The following is an 18,711-nucleotide window of genomic DNA, read 5'->3' as shown; positions in this document are numbered from 1 at the left end:
GAGGCATACGTTTACCTGAAAACTAATTATGTTTTTTTCCCTCAGGGATTGAAATGTGAGTTCTGCGGGTTGAATTATCACAAACGTTGTGTGTTCAAAGTTCCAAATGACTGCAGTCAAAAGAAAAAGAGGAGAAGCTCTTTTGTTGGTAAGTTTATTATTAACAAGGATGGCAACATCTACAACTTGCAAAGCATAAAAATAGACATTGGACAAACGGAAAAAGTGGCCTACATAGCAGATTGTCAAAAAGAGAGATAATAAGCAATCATTAAAAATAAATCACGAAATCTTGATAAAAAAAAAGAAAAGGGGTAGTTTCACGAAAGGCATTTGAACTTAATTTAGTGATCGGCATATTTTTCCTGGTTAATTGGTTTAAATACATTTATATTTGAAAGAATTTCAATTTTCTACCATGTAGTTTTTAAAATATCAAGACTTGTAAATCGTCTTTTTAAATAGAATATATCACAAAAGGACGATTTTCAAGTCTTGATATTTTCAAAACAACGTTGTAGAAAATTGAAATTCTTTCAAATATATGCCATATAAATATAATTTAACCCATTAACTAGCAAAAAATATGCGGTTCACTAAATTAAGTTCAAATGCATTTCGTGAAACTACCCCTTTGTCTTTAAATGCATGAACGGCAGATATACAGATCAAGCAAATTATATACTGGATGTTCATTGGTATAGGGAATCATCACTTAAAATTTCAGCCCTTCAGTAAAGGCCCCATGTTGCGTTATGGTCGGACGGACAGACAATTTAAATAAAAAAGTGACTTTGCGACTCCAAAGTTTTTTTTATCAATCTATTCTTTTAAAACAATCACTTCACTACAATTTTTATTTCTATTCACTTTTAACAGTTATAAATCCATCTCAACCATAACACTCAAAAATTAGTAACTACTGCTGCTTCATAACGCTTATTAAGAACTGCTTACTTTTATTTAATTTTAATACATTTAACACAAAGTATTAACTGAATTATATTCCTCCTCAATTAATTAATGGGAATATTTTTCTGTATAATCGTCAGTTCTTTTATGTCCTTACCTAACTTTCTTGGATGTATCTATTTATCTATCTATCTATCTAGGGTCTACAGGATCTCAAGCAAGTCTGGGTTATTCTCCCTCAGTTGGCGGAACCTCTCTTCAAGCTGATGTTGTTTCTCTAGGTAAGTTAATTTTATAATTTCTTTAGAAAAGTGTGCTTTTATTACCTAAAGTTTGAGAATATAAAACTAAGGCAGTTTAAACCCTCAACCTCATTCTGTAGTATCAATCTGTATCAAAATACTGCTAATCTTATTTTATTTAAAAGATTTTTTTAAACATTCGTATTATCTAGGACAATTATAGCAAATCATGTTCTATAAAGCTTAGTATCCCTAACGAGAAAGCTCAAAGTGTCATGTGTGACGTCATAAAAATACATCTATTTTTTATGAATGTCCTTTCCCACTTCACCTCTCATCCCTCCTTTATAGACGTATTTTTATGACGTCACAAAAGACACTTTGAGCTTTCTCTCCCTAACTTAATATGTAGGTATGTATATATTTTATCCCCTATATATTGTTTCTTACCTGTTTTAATACCTCATTTATACTTTCTTAGGTAGTTTTGTTCTTCTATATAAGTATTAGTGACTTTGTCAGTATCTAGGGGTTCTGTAGTAAAAAAGCCTAAAACCATCCCTGGTTCTATGTAAAGCTACCTAAAAATAGAGAGCTCAATTTGTTTAGTGGTTACTTACTTACTTAATTACTTGCTAAGACCATTTTTGTCTGGATTTTTGTATGTATTTTTAAGAATGTTTACTTAGATGTAGTAAATGATGTTTACAATGTTTAGATTGGTATTGGCTTATCAAAATACTTCTCTTTTTACTTCGTTAGGATCACAAGCAAACTTTTGGAGATAAAATGTAATAATGTAGCTTTTTTTAGGTTAGGTTAAGTAATGTTTAATAGATTCTCAGGGATGGGGCTCCTCCCGCAGTGACTAGATATATATCTTTTTCAATAATTTAAAATATCACAATTTTTATTTCTTATTATCTTTAGTAAAAATAATTAAGGTTCTGGTCGATATCACTGAATTTTGTCTTTTTATGAATAGTAAACAAGAAAAAATAGCGATTTCACGAAAAGTACCTTTTATAGGACGTATAATCCTCAATTTACCTTTTACCACCCAGCAGATATAGTTCTGTCAGTTTATCTATCTATCTATTCAGGATCTAGTTCTAGTTACCTGTTACCACCCAGCAGATATAGTTCTGTCAGCCTATCTATCTATTCAGGATCTAGTTTTAGCTACCTGTTACCACCCAGCAGATATAGTTCTGTCAGCCTATCTATCTATTCAGGATCTAGTTCTAGCTACCTGTTACCACCCAGCAGATATAGTTCTGTCAGCCTATCTATCTATTCAGGATCTAGTTCTAGCTACCTGTTACCACCCAGCAGATATAGTTCTGTCAGCCTATCTATCTATTCAGGATCTAGTTCTAGCTACCTGTTACCACCCAGCAGATATAGTTCTGTCAGCCTATCTATCTATTCAGGATCTAGTTCTAGTTACATGTTACCACCCAGCAGATATAATTCTTTCAGTGTATCTATCTATCTATTCAGGATCTGGTTCTAGTTACTAGTTACCACCCAGCAGATATAGTTCTGTCAGTCTATCTATCTATCTATTCAGGATTTAGTTCTAGTTTCCTGTTACCACCCAGCAGATATAGTTATGTCAGTTTATTTATCTATCTATCTATCTAGTTCTAGTTACCTGTTACCACCCAGCAGATATAGTTCTGTCAGTCTATATTTTTATTCAGGATCTAGTTCTAGTTACATGTTACCACCCAGCAGATATAGTACTGTCAGTGTATCTATCTGTCTATTCAGGATCTAGTTCTAGTTACTAGTTACCACCCAGCAGATATAATTCTTTCAGTGTATCTATCTATCTATTCAGGATCTGGTTCTAGTTACCTGTTACCACCCAGCAGAGATGGATCTGTGAGTCCGGGCACAAAGAGACATTCCAGCACTTCAACTGTTCACGGTATGCTTTTCAAAGGGAATGCACAATGGATATGCTATTAATTGGCGTTATTCTCTTTTTTTATTTTTGTAATTTTGTGTATTTGATGTGGTTTGACTTTTTTTCCATCCCACTTTAAGAACCCTAAAGGCTTCTAGGAGTGTAGCCGCTAGTATACAATAATGGTTTATAACTTGTTTTTGATGGGTACCTTCACACATTTAAATAAATTGCCCCTATAAAAAAAGTAACTCCATCAAACATTTTGTACTAATGATAAAATTGAAAATGAAAGCTCGACCTAACCCCATCCCCACTCTTCTTACTTCCATAATTATGTTTTATTGTGATTCAGGACGTCCCGCGTGGGTAGATATGCAGATGGCGACAAGATTGAAGATTCCTCACACCTTTGTTCTCCACACATACACCAAGCCAACTAAATGCCACTTCTGTAATAAGGTATTTATCAAAATTATAACAGCTGTTTTTTATAAGGTAGATAGTAACCCTGGAGGTAGGATTAGATCCAGGCCCCCCGCAGGTGATTAGCACTTTTATCTTTGATAGCCGCTGATAAAATATCAACCTGATCAATTCTTTGAACGTTAAAAATGACTGACATTTCCTAGTATTAGAGTAGCTGCGTAAAAACCAAAGAAATTTCAAATGAAATGTTATTTCTGAATGATGGAAAAGTTTTAGGCACAAATTGTCAATAAATTTAAAATTTGACAATAAAAAGTTAAAATGATGTTTTCATTTTAGCACATACAAGTAAAGGAAAACTAATTTTACAACAAATACTGGCGCTATCACATAAAGTATCTTGTTGAGCATTGATAATACCCAACCCCCCCTTATTTTTCAAATAAGTTGATGTTAGTCTTTTCTTTGCTTGTTAGGTCAAGATAGGTTAGGCTATATAGGCCTTCATTTATTTCAATAATAGGGAGGAGGGGGAGGGTTATAAGTGCTCAATGGGCATTTTGTGTGAATCCATCAAAATTTATTTACCCAGAGAGAAAATATTTGTGTAGGTGAGTTTGTGTGTGTTTATGTGTGGTTGTATTTGTTTGTGGATTTTTATGTGTGTGAGTTGCAATTTAATGAGATTTCTGTGTAGTTGATCTGGTTTTCAACCTTAGATATAATTAGTTTATACTTTTTATGTCTGTTAGGTTGTGTTTGTATTTGTGGATGTTTGTGTTAGAGAGATTCTTTACTACACACAGACAGACACACAAATAGACATCATGTTACTTTATTATAAGGATTTTCACTTAGATGTACGAAAGAAAACCTTGTTTTAATATATAAGATGAGTGTTAATGTCTAAACACCTAATTTGATTCTAGATTAACCTTTCAATATTTAAGCAGAAATGGAAGGGATATTGGACTGTAAATTACACATATTTCAAAAAAAAAACTTTTTAACCAATCATTTTAATCTACGGGAGGATTAGTTTTGATTATTATCATTTGGGATTTCGCTCATTGTCTTATTCATTTAGATCTCAAACATTTTAGTCACTCTACTAAATATTGAAATAATCTTTTAAATCAAATTAAAATTAATTGGCATAGCAACAAGTTCTTAATAGATTTTAATACAAAATTATTTTTTTTTTATTTCAGATATAATTATTTTAGATTTTTTAATTAATCTTAAATTGCCAAAAATAATATTCAATGAATAAATTTTAATGATGATTTAAAATTGTTAAAAAAATCTTTAAAAAATTAGTAATTTTAACCACAAATAATTGATAAAATTTTAGGTATCAAACAAATTTTCCATATTTTTTTTAAATATTGAAAATTCAAAATAGCTCTAAGAGACACTACCCAAAAGGGCCGAAGGAGGGGGGGGGTTGGTCACTTTTATACACATTTGTAGAGGGGTAACACTTTTTTCTCCACCCCTGGGATAAACATCTATACTCATACATTTTTTGTTTAGATTTTGGTTGGTGTATTCAAGCAGGGGCTCCAGTGTAAGGACTGTAGATACAATGCTCATAAAAAGTGTTCAGAAAAAGTTCCTAGAGATTGCACAGGTAAATTTCTGTACTTTTTACTGTTATCCTCTGGACAAACTGTAATATCTTGTATTTTATCGTATTACAGACAATTGTATCACTAATACTATCATGCGACCTTCTATGTGATGCCTCTAAGCTGTTAGTAAGGAGACTTGTAGGAAGTTCGGACCCTACAAATCAAGCAAATTAAATCATGCTTTCTCTCATCCATGCTCTGCATTCCTTAAGAGAACCATATATTAGGGTGGCTTAAATTGGAACACCTGCCCTACTCAATAAGGCCAGAGATGTAATGTAGCACTCGATACGCTCAGCTGTGCGCAAAGCTTGATAATCTAGCAATAGGCCAAATGGATTCTCACTACCAATCTCGGTGTGCATCTGAAAGAGAATCAGGACTACTAAAACAACAACAATATATAACCAGTGATCTAAAGGTATAAGACAATGGCCGATAAATTGGTGTAACTCCCCAATTATAAAACAACAAATTACCCCTTCTGTAGATTACAATTATTGGTTGAAACGTTTGGACTTTAACTTAATAAACCAACCAATCAAATTTCGTTAAAGTCCCCCAAGTTGTTAAGACAACGAATAAGAAAACATTATTATAGAACTTTGGGGACTAGTGTAATAAGCAGCCAAATATGAACCAACCAATCAAAATTTAGTACATTCCTAAAGTTGTTAAGCCAACGTTATTATAAAACCTTAGGTACTAGTGTAATAAACAACCCCTTCCTCCCTGATAAACCTGTTATTGTAGGTGAGGTACCTGACGGCTCAGTGGACGGAGGCCTCTCAGAGGGAAGTGTGGAGCTAGAGGAGAGAAATGGAGAAGATTCAGAAGGAGAAGAAAATAGGAGCAGGTACGTAGAGTGGTTTCCGCTCGTCGACGAAAATGTGATGGGTTCGAATCTTGACCCAAATCGCGCAATGACTAAAGTTTTATACTACTGCTGGTTTATCAGATGCAAGATTTTAATAATATTTGAATGAAAAATGCCTTGGGCCCTCAACATGAAATGTGATTTTTATATCATTGAGTACTGTCAAAAGTTATAAAACATTTGCCCACTATAAATGCGGGAAAAAGCGTCAATTTTATCATTAATCCATTATCTATAATTAGGGTATGACATCAAATAATAAAATTTATGTTCATTCAAAGCATGTAATTTAGACATTTATATGATAATAATTTCATCCTTTAAAGCTCTCCCCGTTCATCCAATTCTTTTTTTCACTCCAGGATTTAAATGCCTTGTTGAGTACAAATAGTTTTTTGTTTGTTTGTTTTGGTTAGGTTAGGACATATTGAGTACTGGGTAGTTCTGCAGGTTTTGGCCCTCTGTAGGGGATAGGCATAGGAATAGGAACTACTTTCCAAGTATTTCAAAAATAATAGAAGAGAGGTTTTCAGTGCTAGACAAACAGTATGTGGGAAAGCACAAAATAACCTTAAAAATAGATCTCTAACTATATTTATACAAAAACACTACCAATAATAGGCTGACGTCAAATTCATTCGATATCTCAAAGATTATACGTTATATATTACACATACCAAACACTGTAATGTGTATTGTTTTTGGCAGCGAAGCTATTCTATAGTACATTTGTCTGTACATCCGTTCGTTAGTCCCTAACGTTATTGGGTAATGTGATTTTCTTGGCTGCTATTCAGAATAAACAAAGTAAAAATTACCGATAATTATAAGTGTAAATATAATTTTCTTATCTGTCGTTCCTGTCTCACAAGGCATAACTACTTTCCTTTTTTTTATGATATCTGAGCTGGATCTTTAAATGTGTAGCCGTTGGCGTGGCTGTAGCCGTGGCCGTAGTCATGGCTGTGGCTTTAGCAACGCTTTAGCCACACTAACGGACTGTGGTCACTTTTAGCGTGGTTAACCACGCTACGACTACGACCACGCGTTGCCAATATGATTTAAAGATCGCATTTTTTTTTTGTGGCCACGGCAACGCGTGGTTAATATGATTTAAAGATCGCTATTAGGTTGGTGGCTGTAACTCTGACCACGACTACCGTCTACGGCAACGGCTACGCTTTTAAAGATCCAGCTCTGCATATCTGCTGTATTACTTCCTTTTTCCATTTGTCCACCCTTGATTTCACTTCTTTTTTGAAGTTATCATTCTTGTTTTTTTTATTATTACGAATAATTGTAAATAACTATGATAAAAACAAAGGATGGACCTAGTTCCGGGGTTGCTTGCAATGCAAATGTCTAGAGTTTTTACTTACCGAAAATTAAAAAATTGTAATTTAACAAAAACTTTCCTTATATAAAAGTAACACGATTTTTGTCTTTCTTGTGTAGCAAAGGATCCTGATAACTGCTTGAACTCATTCAGTAAAGCTTCTAGTAGAAAAATGTATAACTATTTTTTTTCTACCCTTCCAAGAGAAATCGTACCTGGAAAATATCCCCAACTCCAAATTTAAAAACCTTTTTCTTTTTTAGAAATGATATTAAAAGTGGAGGGTCGTCTTAACCCCCCCCCCCCCTCCTTTCTCAAGTTCCCCTATAGGTCTTGAATAATTTGAATAATTAAATATTGAAGTTTAATTTTTTACGGAACCTGAATATGAACTATATTTGTTTAGGGGCTCACCGGACACAGATGACCAAACCATTGTTACTCCTGGAAATTTTGAATCACATATTGGTAAGTAATAGATTTATTATCCTAGATGTTCAATCAGCCACCATAATCAGTAAAAAACAGACGAAGAATTTTCTGTATTCACGGTTCATGACAATTTAAAACTCCTAAAATTAATGCTCCTTCATACAAAAATATGTATACTTTTAAACCAATAATGTGGTTGGATTGCTTTTACACTGTGTTCCCATTAGCCCTTTTAATTATTCATCTTGAATAATAATAATCTTGAATGCAGTGAAGTTTTTTATCCCTCTAAAAGGAATTATATTTGTGTTTTATTCTTTATTCATGAAGAATTAATCATAAATACTTGTCCTATTTTAACATTTTAAAAGAACTTTTATCGTCAGAAAAAAATAATGAAACTCTATTAATCTTTATAACTAAAATTAGAATATTCTTTTAAAAATTTTTCTCTTTCTTATGAAAAATAGAAAAAAGAGGAGAAGAGAGAGATTTAGAAAAATAGAAGATACAGAAGACAAATAAAGATTGATTGTTAGAGAAAGAAAGATAGATAAAGAGAGAGAGAGAGAGAGAGAGAGAGAGAGAGAGAGAGAGAGAGAGAGAGAGAGAGAGAGAGAGAGAGAGAGAGAGAGAGAGAGAGAGAGAGAGAGAGAGAGAGAGAGAGAGAGAGAGAGAGAGAGAGAGAGAGAGAGAGAGAGAGAGAGAGAGAGAGAGAGAGAGAGAGAGAGAGAGAGAGAGAGAGAGAGAGAGAGAGAGAGAGAGAGAGAGAGAGAGAGAGAAATGTTACAGATGACGTACAGACAAGGAAGCAACTCGACAACTTTCAGAGCAGCTTCGCTACTAAAAATATATTTAATATCCATATTGTTGTAGGTAATCAAGGATCATCTGCAGATTATATTCCTGTACAAAGACTGGTACAGAGTGTTAAACATGTAAGTTCAATTTTTAAATTTATTTCTTCATTTATTAGGGGGGTGGGAGGGAGCGGGGGGTATTTGTCCTGGACAGGTACGTCCAAGCTTTATTTATAGGGGGGTACCATAAAAAATAGGGGTATTTTAATGAATATCTTTTTTTTTTGGGGGGGGGGGTAAAATGAGTACAGTAGTTTCAAAGTTTGAGGGGGGAAAAGCACCCCTTTAACACACACTCAACTTGGATGTATATGATTCTAAGATTGTTGATTTTTCTATTCACACAATAGATGAAAACTTGCCAAGGACTGAAAAATTTCTATGAAATTGATGAAAATATTGTGCAAATATTTTAAACGGTCAATATGAAATTCTAAAATTTAATTCTTTTCTGATGCAAAATTATTGGAAATCTACATGGGAAATTGTCAATAATTTCTTTTCTTTGAACAATCTTTTTTCTTCAAATTTAAAACTTTTTCCCTACATTTTCATTATTTAATTAAATGTTTGAATTGAATATTATACATTCTTTAATAGATTTTATAAGTTGATTTTCATATAAACAATCAAACAATAAGCGCTTACACTAAAGGTATCTTCTTGAGCAGTGAAACCACCACTAGAATAATAGAAAATAAGAGGAGTTTGTTTTCATTTGTTTGTTTATAACCTTAGGTTAGGTTAGGTTAGGTACTGGGTAACCCTGAGGGTAAGGTCAACAGGCACTTTGAATGAAAGCACCAATTAATAATTTCTTATTTTTTCAGACAATAAAGTAAAAGAATAGAGGGGCAGGGGTTAAATAACTGTATGTTTACGGGGTGGGACGGACCCAATGCCGACTTTCAATTCGGTTTTTGAAAATCAACCAACAGCGTCGGAAATATCAACACATCCAAGTTACTAAAAAAAAACAAAAAGCAATTTGCTAGCAGACAAAAAAGGTCCCCGCCAATGAAACAAGCTAGTTGTCTGGGTAATACATCTATACTTATACATTTATTTTTTTAGACAAAGAAAGTTGGAAACAAGATACTGAAAGAAGGATGGATTCTTCATTATACAAACAAGGATACAACAAGGTTAGACATTAAAGTAAAACAATAGAGGGGGAAGGGGTAGATAATTCTATGGCCATATCTCGTGGACCCTCTGCCGACTTTTAATTGGGTCTTTGAATATAATCTAAAAGCGTCGCTACGAAAAAGCAAATAAGAATTTCCTAGCAGACGAGAAAGGCCCCCGACACGGTATACAAATAGTTCTCTGGGTTATACATCTATACACATTTATTGGTTAGATGGAAATATTTTTAAGGATAAATAGATAGACAAATGGATAGAATGACATAGATAGAAAGATAATTAGATGGACTATAAAGAATAAGATAAAGGGATTGGACAAAAGTCAATACAATTATATATATCACTAAATATGATAAAAATATGATAGATTGGAATTATTTGTTGAAATGTTTGTCTCTGTAGCTTAGGTTCATTTTAACCACTGTGTACAGATATGGTTCTCTTATATAGTAAAGCTTCTTATAGGTCCATGGACGACTTGAATAATATCACCTTTTAAAATAATGTTATTTACTTTTTGTTTTTAACACAAAAATTGGAAGACGATATTTGATAGATAGATAAAAACATGGGTGGATAGACATAAAATGAAAATATTATTTTAGAAAGAAGCATTACTGGAGGCTGGATTCTAAGTGTATCACGATGTTCACATCCGATTCTGGAAATAAATTCTACAGGGTAAGAAGAATTATGAATACCATACACTAGATTTATCAGGGATCTAAAGGGATAAGACAATGTCTGATAAATTGATGTACATTGTACACCCCCGATAATGATACATAAAATTATCCCTTCTGTAGATTACAATTTGTGATTAAAACTTTGAACACTCAGCTTAATTAATCAACCATTCAATATTCACTAAAGTCCCCAAAGTTGTTAAGCCAACGTATAAGAAAACGTTAGTAGTGTAATAAACATTCCATTGTCCCCTCTCTCTTTCTAAGACAAAATTTTGGTATGATATTACAAAGATCATATCGGGCTTGATAATTAATTTGTTTAATTGTAGGAGGTACCTCTGAGTGAGATATTGAGTGTAGATGCACCTGGAGCCGCCGCCGCAGCAGGTTTGTGACTAATATTTTATACAAGGCAAACACGGTTCTGTTGTTTTAAGCCCAATAATAGTTGTTTTGACATTTTAACACGGATTTTGGGTGATAAGCCAAAGAACGGAAATTTGATTTACATCTAAAATAAAGTTCCATAGGCTGAATGCAATCAATCAAAATTCAATAAAAGTACCCAAAGTTTTGATTCAACGAATAGGATAGAGTGCTTACAAAAATTTGGATGCAAGTGTAATTTACTGCCCAATGTCACCTCCCTCCATAGATTTTAATCTATTTGAATTTAAGCTGAATTTGCTTATCAATTGACATCAATTATTTTTGGGAAAGATGATAATTCATCCTAACCTTCGAAAACCCTTATAAAACTTTATTTTAATAGGTGGGGCATCTGCCACAGAAACTTCTCCAGTATCATTCCAGATTAAAACAGCTAACCTAAATATATTTGTTAGTCTAGACACCCAGGTATAGATCAATATTATCATACAGAATCATATTCAGTATTATTCCAGATTAAAACAGCTAACCTGAACATATTTGTTAGTCTAGACACCCAGGTATAGTTCAATATTATCATACAGAATTATATCCAGTATTATTCCAGATTAAAACAGCTAACCTGAATATATTTGTTAGTCTAGACACCCAGGTATAGTACAATATTATCATACAGAATCATATTCAGTATTATTTTAGATTAAAACAGCTAACCTTAATATATTTGTTAGTCTAGACACCCAGGTATAGTACAATTATATCATACAGAATCATATTCAGTATCATTCCAGATTAAAACAGCTAACCTGAATATATTTGTTAGTCTAGACACCCAGGTATAGTACAATTATATCATACAGAATCATATCAAGTATTATTCCAGATAAAAACAGCTAACCTAAATAGATTTGTTAGTCTAGACACCCAGGTATAGTACAATATTATAATAGAGTATCATATCCATTATTATTCCAGATTAAAACAGCTAACCTGAATATATTTGTTAGTCTAGACACCCAGGTATAGTACAATATTATCATACAGAATCATATCCAGTATTATTCCAGATTGAAATAGCTAAGAAATTGTAAAGTCTATTTCAAGTTTTAATCTATCTATCAATAATTAATCCTTAAATAAAAGGATTTCTGTCTTTGTGTACCGATTTTCACGTCAACCACTGAATCGATATGGTTCTCCTTTACAATGTAGCTTTTCATATGTCCCAAGGGAAATCGCCCTTAGAAAAAAATTACTCCCTGCAAAAATTGTTCTATTAAAAACTAAAATTGAGGCCTCTAGGGGCGTAACCGTTAGTTCAAAATTAATCAAGATTTATTTATAATTTTACTAATATTTAGAGTGGAGAAGGATCTAGTAGCAACAAGGAGGATGAAGCAAAATCCTGGGAGACAGCTATCAAACAGGTATAACATTATTCATAGCGTTTTAGAACCAGTTTATATTTCGGCGAGGCAAAACATTAAAAAGCCATTTTTCAAGAGGGGTATAGGGATTGGAGGATAAAAACAAGATGCATCTAATTAAATACATATTTGAAATTAGGTTATCAAAATGTTTACAAATTAATTTATTATTATGATATTAATTATCCCATACAACAATGTAAATAACAGTTTTATTGACAAACTGAAACATATGTTATTAAAAATTAATATTATTAAAATGGAATTAATTATAAAAAATAGATTAAGAATCGCTTGTTGCAATAAAATGAAAATCAGAATTTAAAAAAAAATAGTTGTAAATAGACCTAAAGACCAATGATAAAAAATGTCAGGTTATTAGTAATTTTTTTTTTGATATAATTAATTTAAATTATTTTAGGCACTGATGCCAGTGGACTCAGGACAGGGAACTTCTGGAAGCAGCAAGGAGTCTTCAACCAAGAGTTCTGCTAAAGAAAATGCTGCTACGGCCGCAGCCAATGCGGAAAGAGAGATAGAACAGGTAGAATAGATATATGAATTTAAAATAGATAGATAACCAACTGACTGATAGAAAGATAGCAGTAAAATGCAGCTTATACCAATAACGAAATTAATTCGGAAGAAAATCACGAAACATATACGTGTTTTTTCAACTGTCGTTGGGGGGCAACACATCGTAAAATTGACGACCTCTCCATTTGCCCCCCAAATATTATTTTAGATTTATTTTGCTTGTTGGTTATACCTTATTCCTGAGTAAAATGTATCAAATAGTTTAGAAACAGCCGCACCCAATACTGAAAGATATAAGAAAGAACAGGCAGATAGATAGATAGATAATTATAAGTTAGATATAAAGAAGATAGATAACTAGCCGACTGATAGATATATAGTAGTAAATATGTACATATAAAAAGTTTTACTACAGCCGCAATCTCTAAAAAGAGATACCATGTTATTCATTTATGTAGATAGATAAAGAAAGAGAAAGGTAGAACATAATTAGCTATGATAAGAAGGGGATTATTAAGAAATATTAATTCTCAAAAAAAACTAAATGGTGTTGAAAAAAATCCAATCGCTTCACTTTTTTCAATACTATCTTTACAGTTTTGGTCCAAAACTAATAAAAAATAATACAATTCATACCCAAGCAATGATAATTAGAAAACAACATTGAATTTTAAATCTCCTCAGTTCTCCATAGCACTAGAGCTAGAGGAGAAATTCGCTCTACACAGAAAGTGCATATTTTATTACAAATTTTTAAAAAAAATTCTAAAAAAAGAACAAACCGTCTTAACTACTTGAAATCTTGTACATAGATCCGATAATGTGTGGAGTTTTTTTATTGGGCATGTGAAGACATTTCTATAGAAACCTTAATCAGGTTTCTAACACAATCTCAGCCAATTTGGCATAAAAAAGAAAGACCTGGCAAACATCAAGAACTAGAAATAGACAGAGCCGTCATGTCTCAATGTTGGATGGGTCTGTTTTTTTTATGCCAAAGGATTGAGTTAGAAATCTTGTTAAGGTGTCTATAGAAAGGTTTTTACATGCTCCATCAAAAACTCTAAACAGTATATTGTCTATCTCCAAGATTTGAAGTACTGAAAAGGGTTCTAATTGTGAGCCATTGTTTTTTTAACACCCTTTAGCATATCTAAGGCTATCGAGATACCCAATATGAAGTTCTAATATGTAACACATTTTATACAAATTATAAAAAAAATCTTCTAAAAGTTACAGGAAATCCGCAACCATATAAATTGCTAAAATGTATAATCTGTTTAGGATATTAGCCAGGCGTATCAAATATTCCCAGAAGATGTTCTTGGCTCTGGACAGTTTGGTATTGTCTATGGTGGCGTTCATAGGTATGCTTTTTACTAGCGCAGCTAATCTATGATTTAAGTATGTTTATCAATAAGTTTTCAATTGCTACCTATTTTATTCCAAATGTACTTTATCTGCTTTCAGCTGTTGTTAAAGACCCGATAACAATATTTTTTACCTTCTATTTTTATGTGGGAATGGTGGGTATTATCCACATTTTTGGAGTTAGATGCCAAAAAATATACATACTTTGCATTGCTAAAAAAATCAGGAATTTATGAGGATTTTCGGTGACTATAGCAAGGTTGTACAATGTACATTTACAATAACAACCTATCATAAGTGTAAATGTTTATCTAACTTTCTTCAGTAATAAATCTGAGAAATATAGACAAAAAACTAGTTTAATAGACATAATATATCTAGCGGATGCGCTACGTGTTGAGCCACGGTCACGGGTTTGCTTCAACCCTATGCTAGGGATTAAATTTACCATGTTTTTAGGATGACCGGAACAGCTGTTGCCATCAAGGTTATCGACAAAATGAGATTTCCAACCAAACAAGAAGCTGCACTTAAGAATGAGGTAAATCTAAATATTTGAATTTGATGAACTTTTTAAGTTTATAAAAAGTTTCTGATGGTAAGGAAAAATATGATAAAGTTAAGTATAAAAATATAATTTTAAGAAAACTTTTTTTCAATATTCACCAGAAACTTTATGGGGTAGGGAAGTAGACCCCCTACTTTCAACAATTCTAATTTTTAAAAGAAAAATTAAAGAATTCTTTTTTTGGTGGGGGGTTAATTTTTTAATGGACGATTTCTCTTAGGATAGGATCCTAAAATAATATATTAAATAATTCCTTGGACCTATACGAACATCACTGAAAAGGAGGACCATATCAGTTCATCGGTTAGCGAGATCCTTTGGTACGCACAGGCAGACAGACATAGAGATAAATAACATGCTGCTTTTAAGATACAGAAAAAGTAAGATACATAGATGGGCAACAATATTTACCTATGTTTAAATTTTACATTATCTCCAAAATCTTACGTGGATATTTTGATGAATATATAGATAATCAGATAAATAGATAGTTAGTAAGGTATATGCATGAATAACTAACTTAATTTTTTAGGTCAAGATTTTAAAAATCTCCAAAATCTTAAGTGGATATTTTGTTGAATAGATAAATAGATAGTCAGTAAGGTACATAGATGGACAACTAAATGTATTTGTTTAGGTCAAAATATTACAAAATCTACACCATCCTGGGGTGGCTAATCTGAAGTGGTTGTTTTGATATTTATATAGATAATAAAAAGTTTGAAAGATAGATAGATAGTAAGTAAGATACATGGATTAATTACTAACTATATTTATCTAGGTCCAAATTTTACAAAATCTTCACCATCCTGGGGTGGTTAATCTCGAGAGGATGTTTGAATCTCCGGAGAGAATTTTCGTTGTTATGGAAAAACTAAGAGGTAAGCAGGGATCTCTAGGGATAATATAATTAAACAAAAAAAAATTAATGTACATTCGTAATATTGATAAACAAACTTAACCAGTTTCTATCAAAATTAAATGTTGAAAAATTCATACACAACTAGTTTTGAACTAACAAATCAAAATGCAAAATTTAATTCTAATATTTTTTACATGTAATAATCTATAACTCAACGAAGAAAACTTGAATGAATGATTTAATTAAAAAAAAAGATAATTTAATTCAAGTTAATTCATTATTTTTTAATATATAAATATTTTTTCTTAATAGTAGGTGGTATATTTTAAAAAAAATATTCAATAGAAAAAATAATTTTGGGATAAATCAATCAAGATTTTAAAAATATGATTAAAATTTAAAGATTTATTAAAAGCCAATCTATCGTAATTTTTAATGTTCTGTCTTTTAAAAAAGGGTGTTTTGTTTGTAATTTTCCAAACAATAAACATATTAGGTTTGCTGGACTTCTGAGTAGCTTAGCAGGTACAGGTGAAGGTAAAGGTCCCGCAAGGTTAGGCATAAAAAAAACTATTCTACCCCTTTATTTTTTTCAAAAATGAGGGTGGACTTCAGTGCTCCATAGGCACTTTGGGGGCATTTTCTTTATTTCAAATGCATAAGTTTCCAATTACCTAAAATTGATTTTTATGTCTAGTCTATTGCACTAAAAATAATTAATGATATAATTTATTTTAAAATTTGAGGTGATATGTTAGAGATGATCTTATCCAGTGAACAGGCCAGGCTTAGTGAGAGAATTACAAAGTTTCTGGTCACACAGATTTTAGTGGCTCTCAAACATCTACACAGCAAGGTAGAGAGCTGGATAGACAGTAGGATAGATAGATAGTAAAATAGAGATATAGTCAGATAGATAGTTAATTGGATAGATAATAGGCTTAGTAAGAATTACAAAGTTTCTGGTCACACAGATTTTAGTGGCTCTCTCTACACAGCAAGGTAGAGAGTTGGATAGATAGTCAGATAGATAGATTGTAAGATAGGTAGATAGTCAGATAGATAGATTGTAAGATAGGTAGATAGCCAGATTGATAATAAGACTTAGTGAGAGAATTACAAAGTTTCTGGTCACACAGATTTTAGTGGCTCTCTCTACACAGCAATTTAAATACTTCGATATATAGCTGGCCTAGTGAGATAATTACAAAGTTTCACACAGATTTGATGGACTCCCAAACATCTACACAGCAAGGCAGAGAGCTGGATAGACAGTAGGATAGATAGTTAGTAAGATAGATAGATAGTAAGATATATATATAGTCAGATAGATAGATAATTGGATAGATATCTGGCTTAGTGAGAGAATTATAAAGTTTCTGGTCACACAGATATTAGTGACTCCTAATCATCTACACAGCAAGGTAGATACTTGGATAGATAGTCAGATTATAGGTTAGATAGTTAGTAAGATAGATGGATAGTAAGATATAATAAGAATTATAGTCAGATAGATAGATAATTGGATAGATATTAAGCTTAGTGAGATAATTATAAAATTTTTGCTCACTCAGATTTAAGTGGCTCTTTAAAAGGTAGATACTTGGATAGATAGATAGATAGATAGTTACATTGTAGGATAGATGGTCAGAAAGCAGGATTGTTAGATTGTCCGATAGAAGGATTGATAGATAGTCAGATAGTAGGATAGATATTTAGTCATATAGCAGGATAGATAGAAAGTTAGATAGTAGTATAGATAGGTATTAATCTGGATAATTATAGATGCCTTGATAGATAGATAGATGAATCAAACATGAAGATAGATATTAACAAGGATGACAACATCCATAAAAGCGAAGCACTGAAACGGTAGGACAAACGGACATTAACACTTGTATAGTGTCTGAACTGAATAATCAGAATATAAAACTATAAGAGTCGAAGCAAAATTGTAAGTAAATTTTTGGAAAAACTGCTTGATACAGGATAATGTTTATGGATATACTTACATTTTTAGGACTTGATTATAGAGTTGCTTCGCTTATAATATTGTTCTTTGTTGTTCCAGGAAACAATATACCAAAAATCAGAAGAAACGGATAATTAAATCACATAAAAATTTGTTGTTAAAAAAGTAGAAAAATTAACATGTTCAAAATGGACGTACGGACATTCTGGTAATGATTATAGAGTTGCTACGCTTTCTAAAACGTACCTAACTACTACATGAATCATCATGCAAAGTTTGAAATCGATAGAACAATTCTAACATGCCTAAATTAACGAATAAAAGCTATCTATCTCGGACGGACGTACGGACGGACGGACCGACCCTAATTATAGAAAAGATTTGCTTTTAATAATTATAGAAAAGCTTCGCTTTTAAAAAGGTAGAAATTATGTAGATATGTTTTAAGGCATTTTAATGGATACAACAACAACAAAAAACAATGTTAAATTGTTTCGAATTCCCAATGCTGATACACAGAATTACCCTTGCAATTACAATTATTGGTTTTAAATTGACACAATGCTAGTTTAAACCAACCTATCAAATATGCAAAGTTTTAAGCCATCAAATGAGAGAGCATGTTTGTCAGTATAAAATTACAGTCCAATGTCCCCTACACTGCACTGGGGGAAAATTCAACTTTTAATATTTTAAGATATTAAGTAAAAAATATTTTTGAGAATACTAAATAATTTTATTGAAGAGAGGGATTAATGAAAGGTATTTCTAATCTTTGATAAAGAAAAATATGAAAAGAAAATGTTAATCTTTTCTTGCAGACAATACCAGGAGAGTGATGAAAAAAAGATTTAGAAATAAGATAAATTTATGATTTTTATACTGTTATTGATCGTTTTTTTTAGAAGTAGGTTGTCTATTGAAAGATTTATAGAAATTTTTACATAAAAAGATAATTGATTTTGAAAAGTACTTTAACAAAAGAATGTTATAAAATTAAGAAATTTTCATTTCTTTTACCTTATTCATGAATATTAAATATTTTTCCATTATGGATTCGAAACCGATTAATATTCACTTGATTAGTAAGAGTTCTCAGCCTTACTGAAA

General features: G+C 31.9%; 1 protein-coding gene across 5 annotated transcripts in view; it reads left to right on the top strand.

Moving 5' to 3' along the window:
• The window catches only part of PKD (serine/threonine-protein kinase D3), a 79,030-nt gene that overhangs the window by 30,498 nt on the left and 29,821 nt on the right, over positions 1 to 18,711 (top strand). For 4 of the 5 annotated variants that reach the window (XR_013882402.1, XR_013882404.1, XM_080171852.1 and 1 more), the window contains 18 exons: positions 46 to 148; positions 1,113 to 1,193; positions 3,001 to 3,090; positions 3,425 to 3,531; positions 5,035 to 5,131; positions 5,886 to 5,988; positions 7,752 to 7,813; positions 8,654 to 8,715; positions 9,712 to 9,782; positions 10,391 to 10,466; positions 10,804 to 10,861; positions 11,247 to 11,332; positions 12,226 to 12,291; positions 12,713 to 12,835; positions 14,113 to 14,195; positions 14,659 to 14,740; positions 15,549 to 15,648; positions 16,376 to 16,485. Coding sequence is in view for 2 of the 5 variants with exons in the window: in XM_080171852.1 (XP_080027978.1) it covers positions 46 to 148; positions 1,113 to 1,193; positions 3,001 to 3,090; positions 3,425 to 3,531; positions 5,035 to 5,131; positions 5,886 to 5,988; positions 7,752 to 7,813; positions 8,654 to 8,715; positions 9,712 to 9,782; positions 10,391 to 10,466; positions 10,804 to 10,861; positions 11,247 to 11,332; positions 12,226 to 12,291; positions 12,713 to 12,835; positions 14,113 to 14,195; positions 14,659 to 14,740; positions 15,549 to 15,648; positions 16,376 to 16,485 (1,560 nt within the window). In the remaining 3 variants the exon portion in view is untranslated. The remainder of the gene's footprint in view (positions 1 to 45; positions 149 to 1,112; positions 1,194 to 3,000; positions 3,091 to 3,424; positions 3,532 to 5,034; positions 5,132 to 5,885; positions 5,989 to 7,751; positions 7,814 to 8,653; positions 8,716 to 9,711; positions 9,783 to 10,390; positions 10,467 to 10,803; positions 10,862 to 11,246; positions 11,333 to 12,225; positions 12,292 to 12,712; positions 12,836 to 14,112; positions 14,196 to 14,658; positions 14,741 to 15,548; positions 15,649 to 16,375; positions 16,486 to 18,711) is intronic. The other variant, XR_013882403.1, reaches the window with a different exon arrangement.

Source organism: Acartia tonsa, chromosome 9 (genome assembly GCF_053477335.1).
Source record: "Acartia tonsa isolate MP-2025a chromosome 9, ASM5347733v1, whole genome shotgun sequence".
Taxonomy (NCBI): domain Eukaryota; kingdom Metazoa; phylum Arthropoda; class Copepoda; order Calanoida; family Acartiidae; genus Acartia; species Acartia tonsa.
The sequence above is the reverse complement of the archived record's forward strand: the minus strand, read 5'-3'. Positions and strand labels throughout refer to the sequence as shown.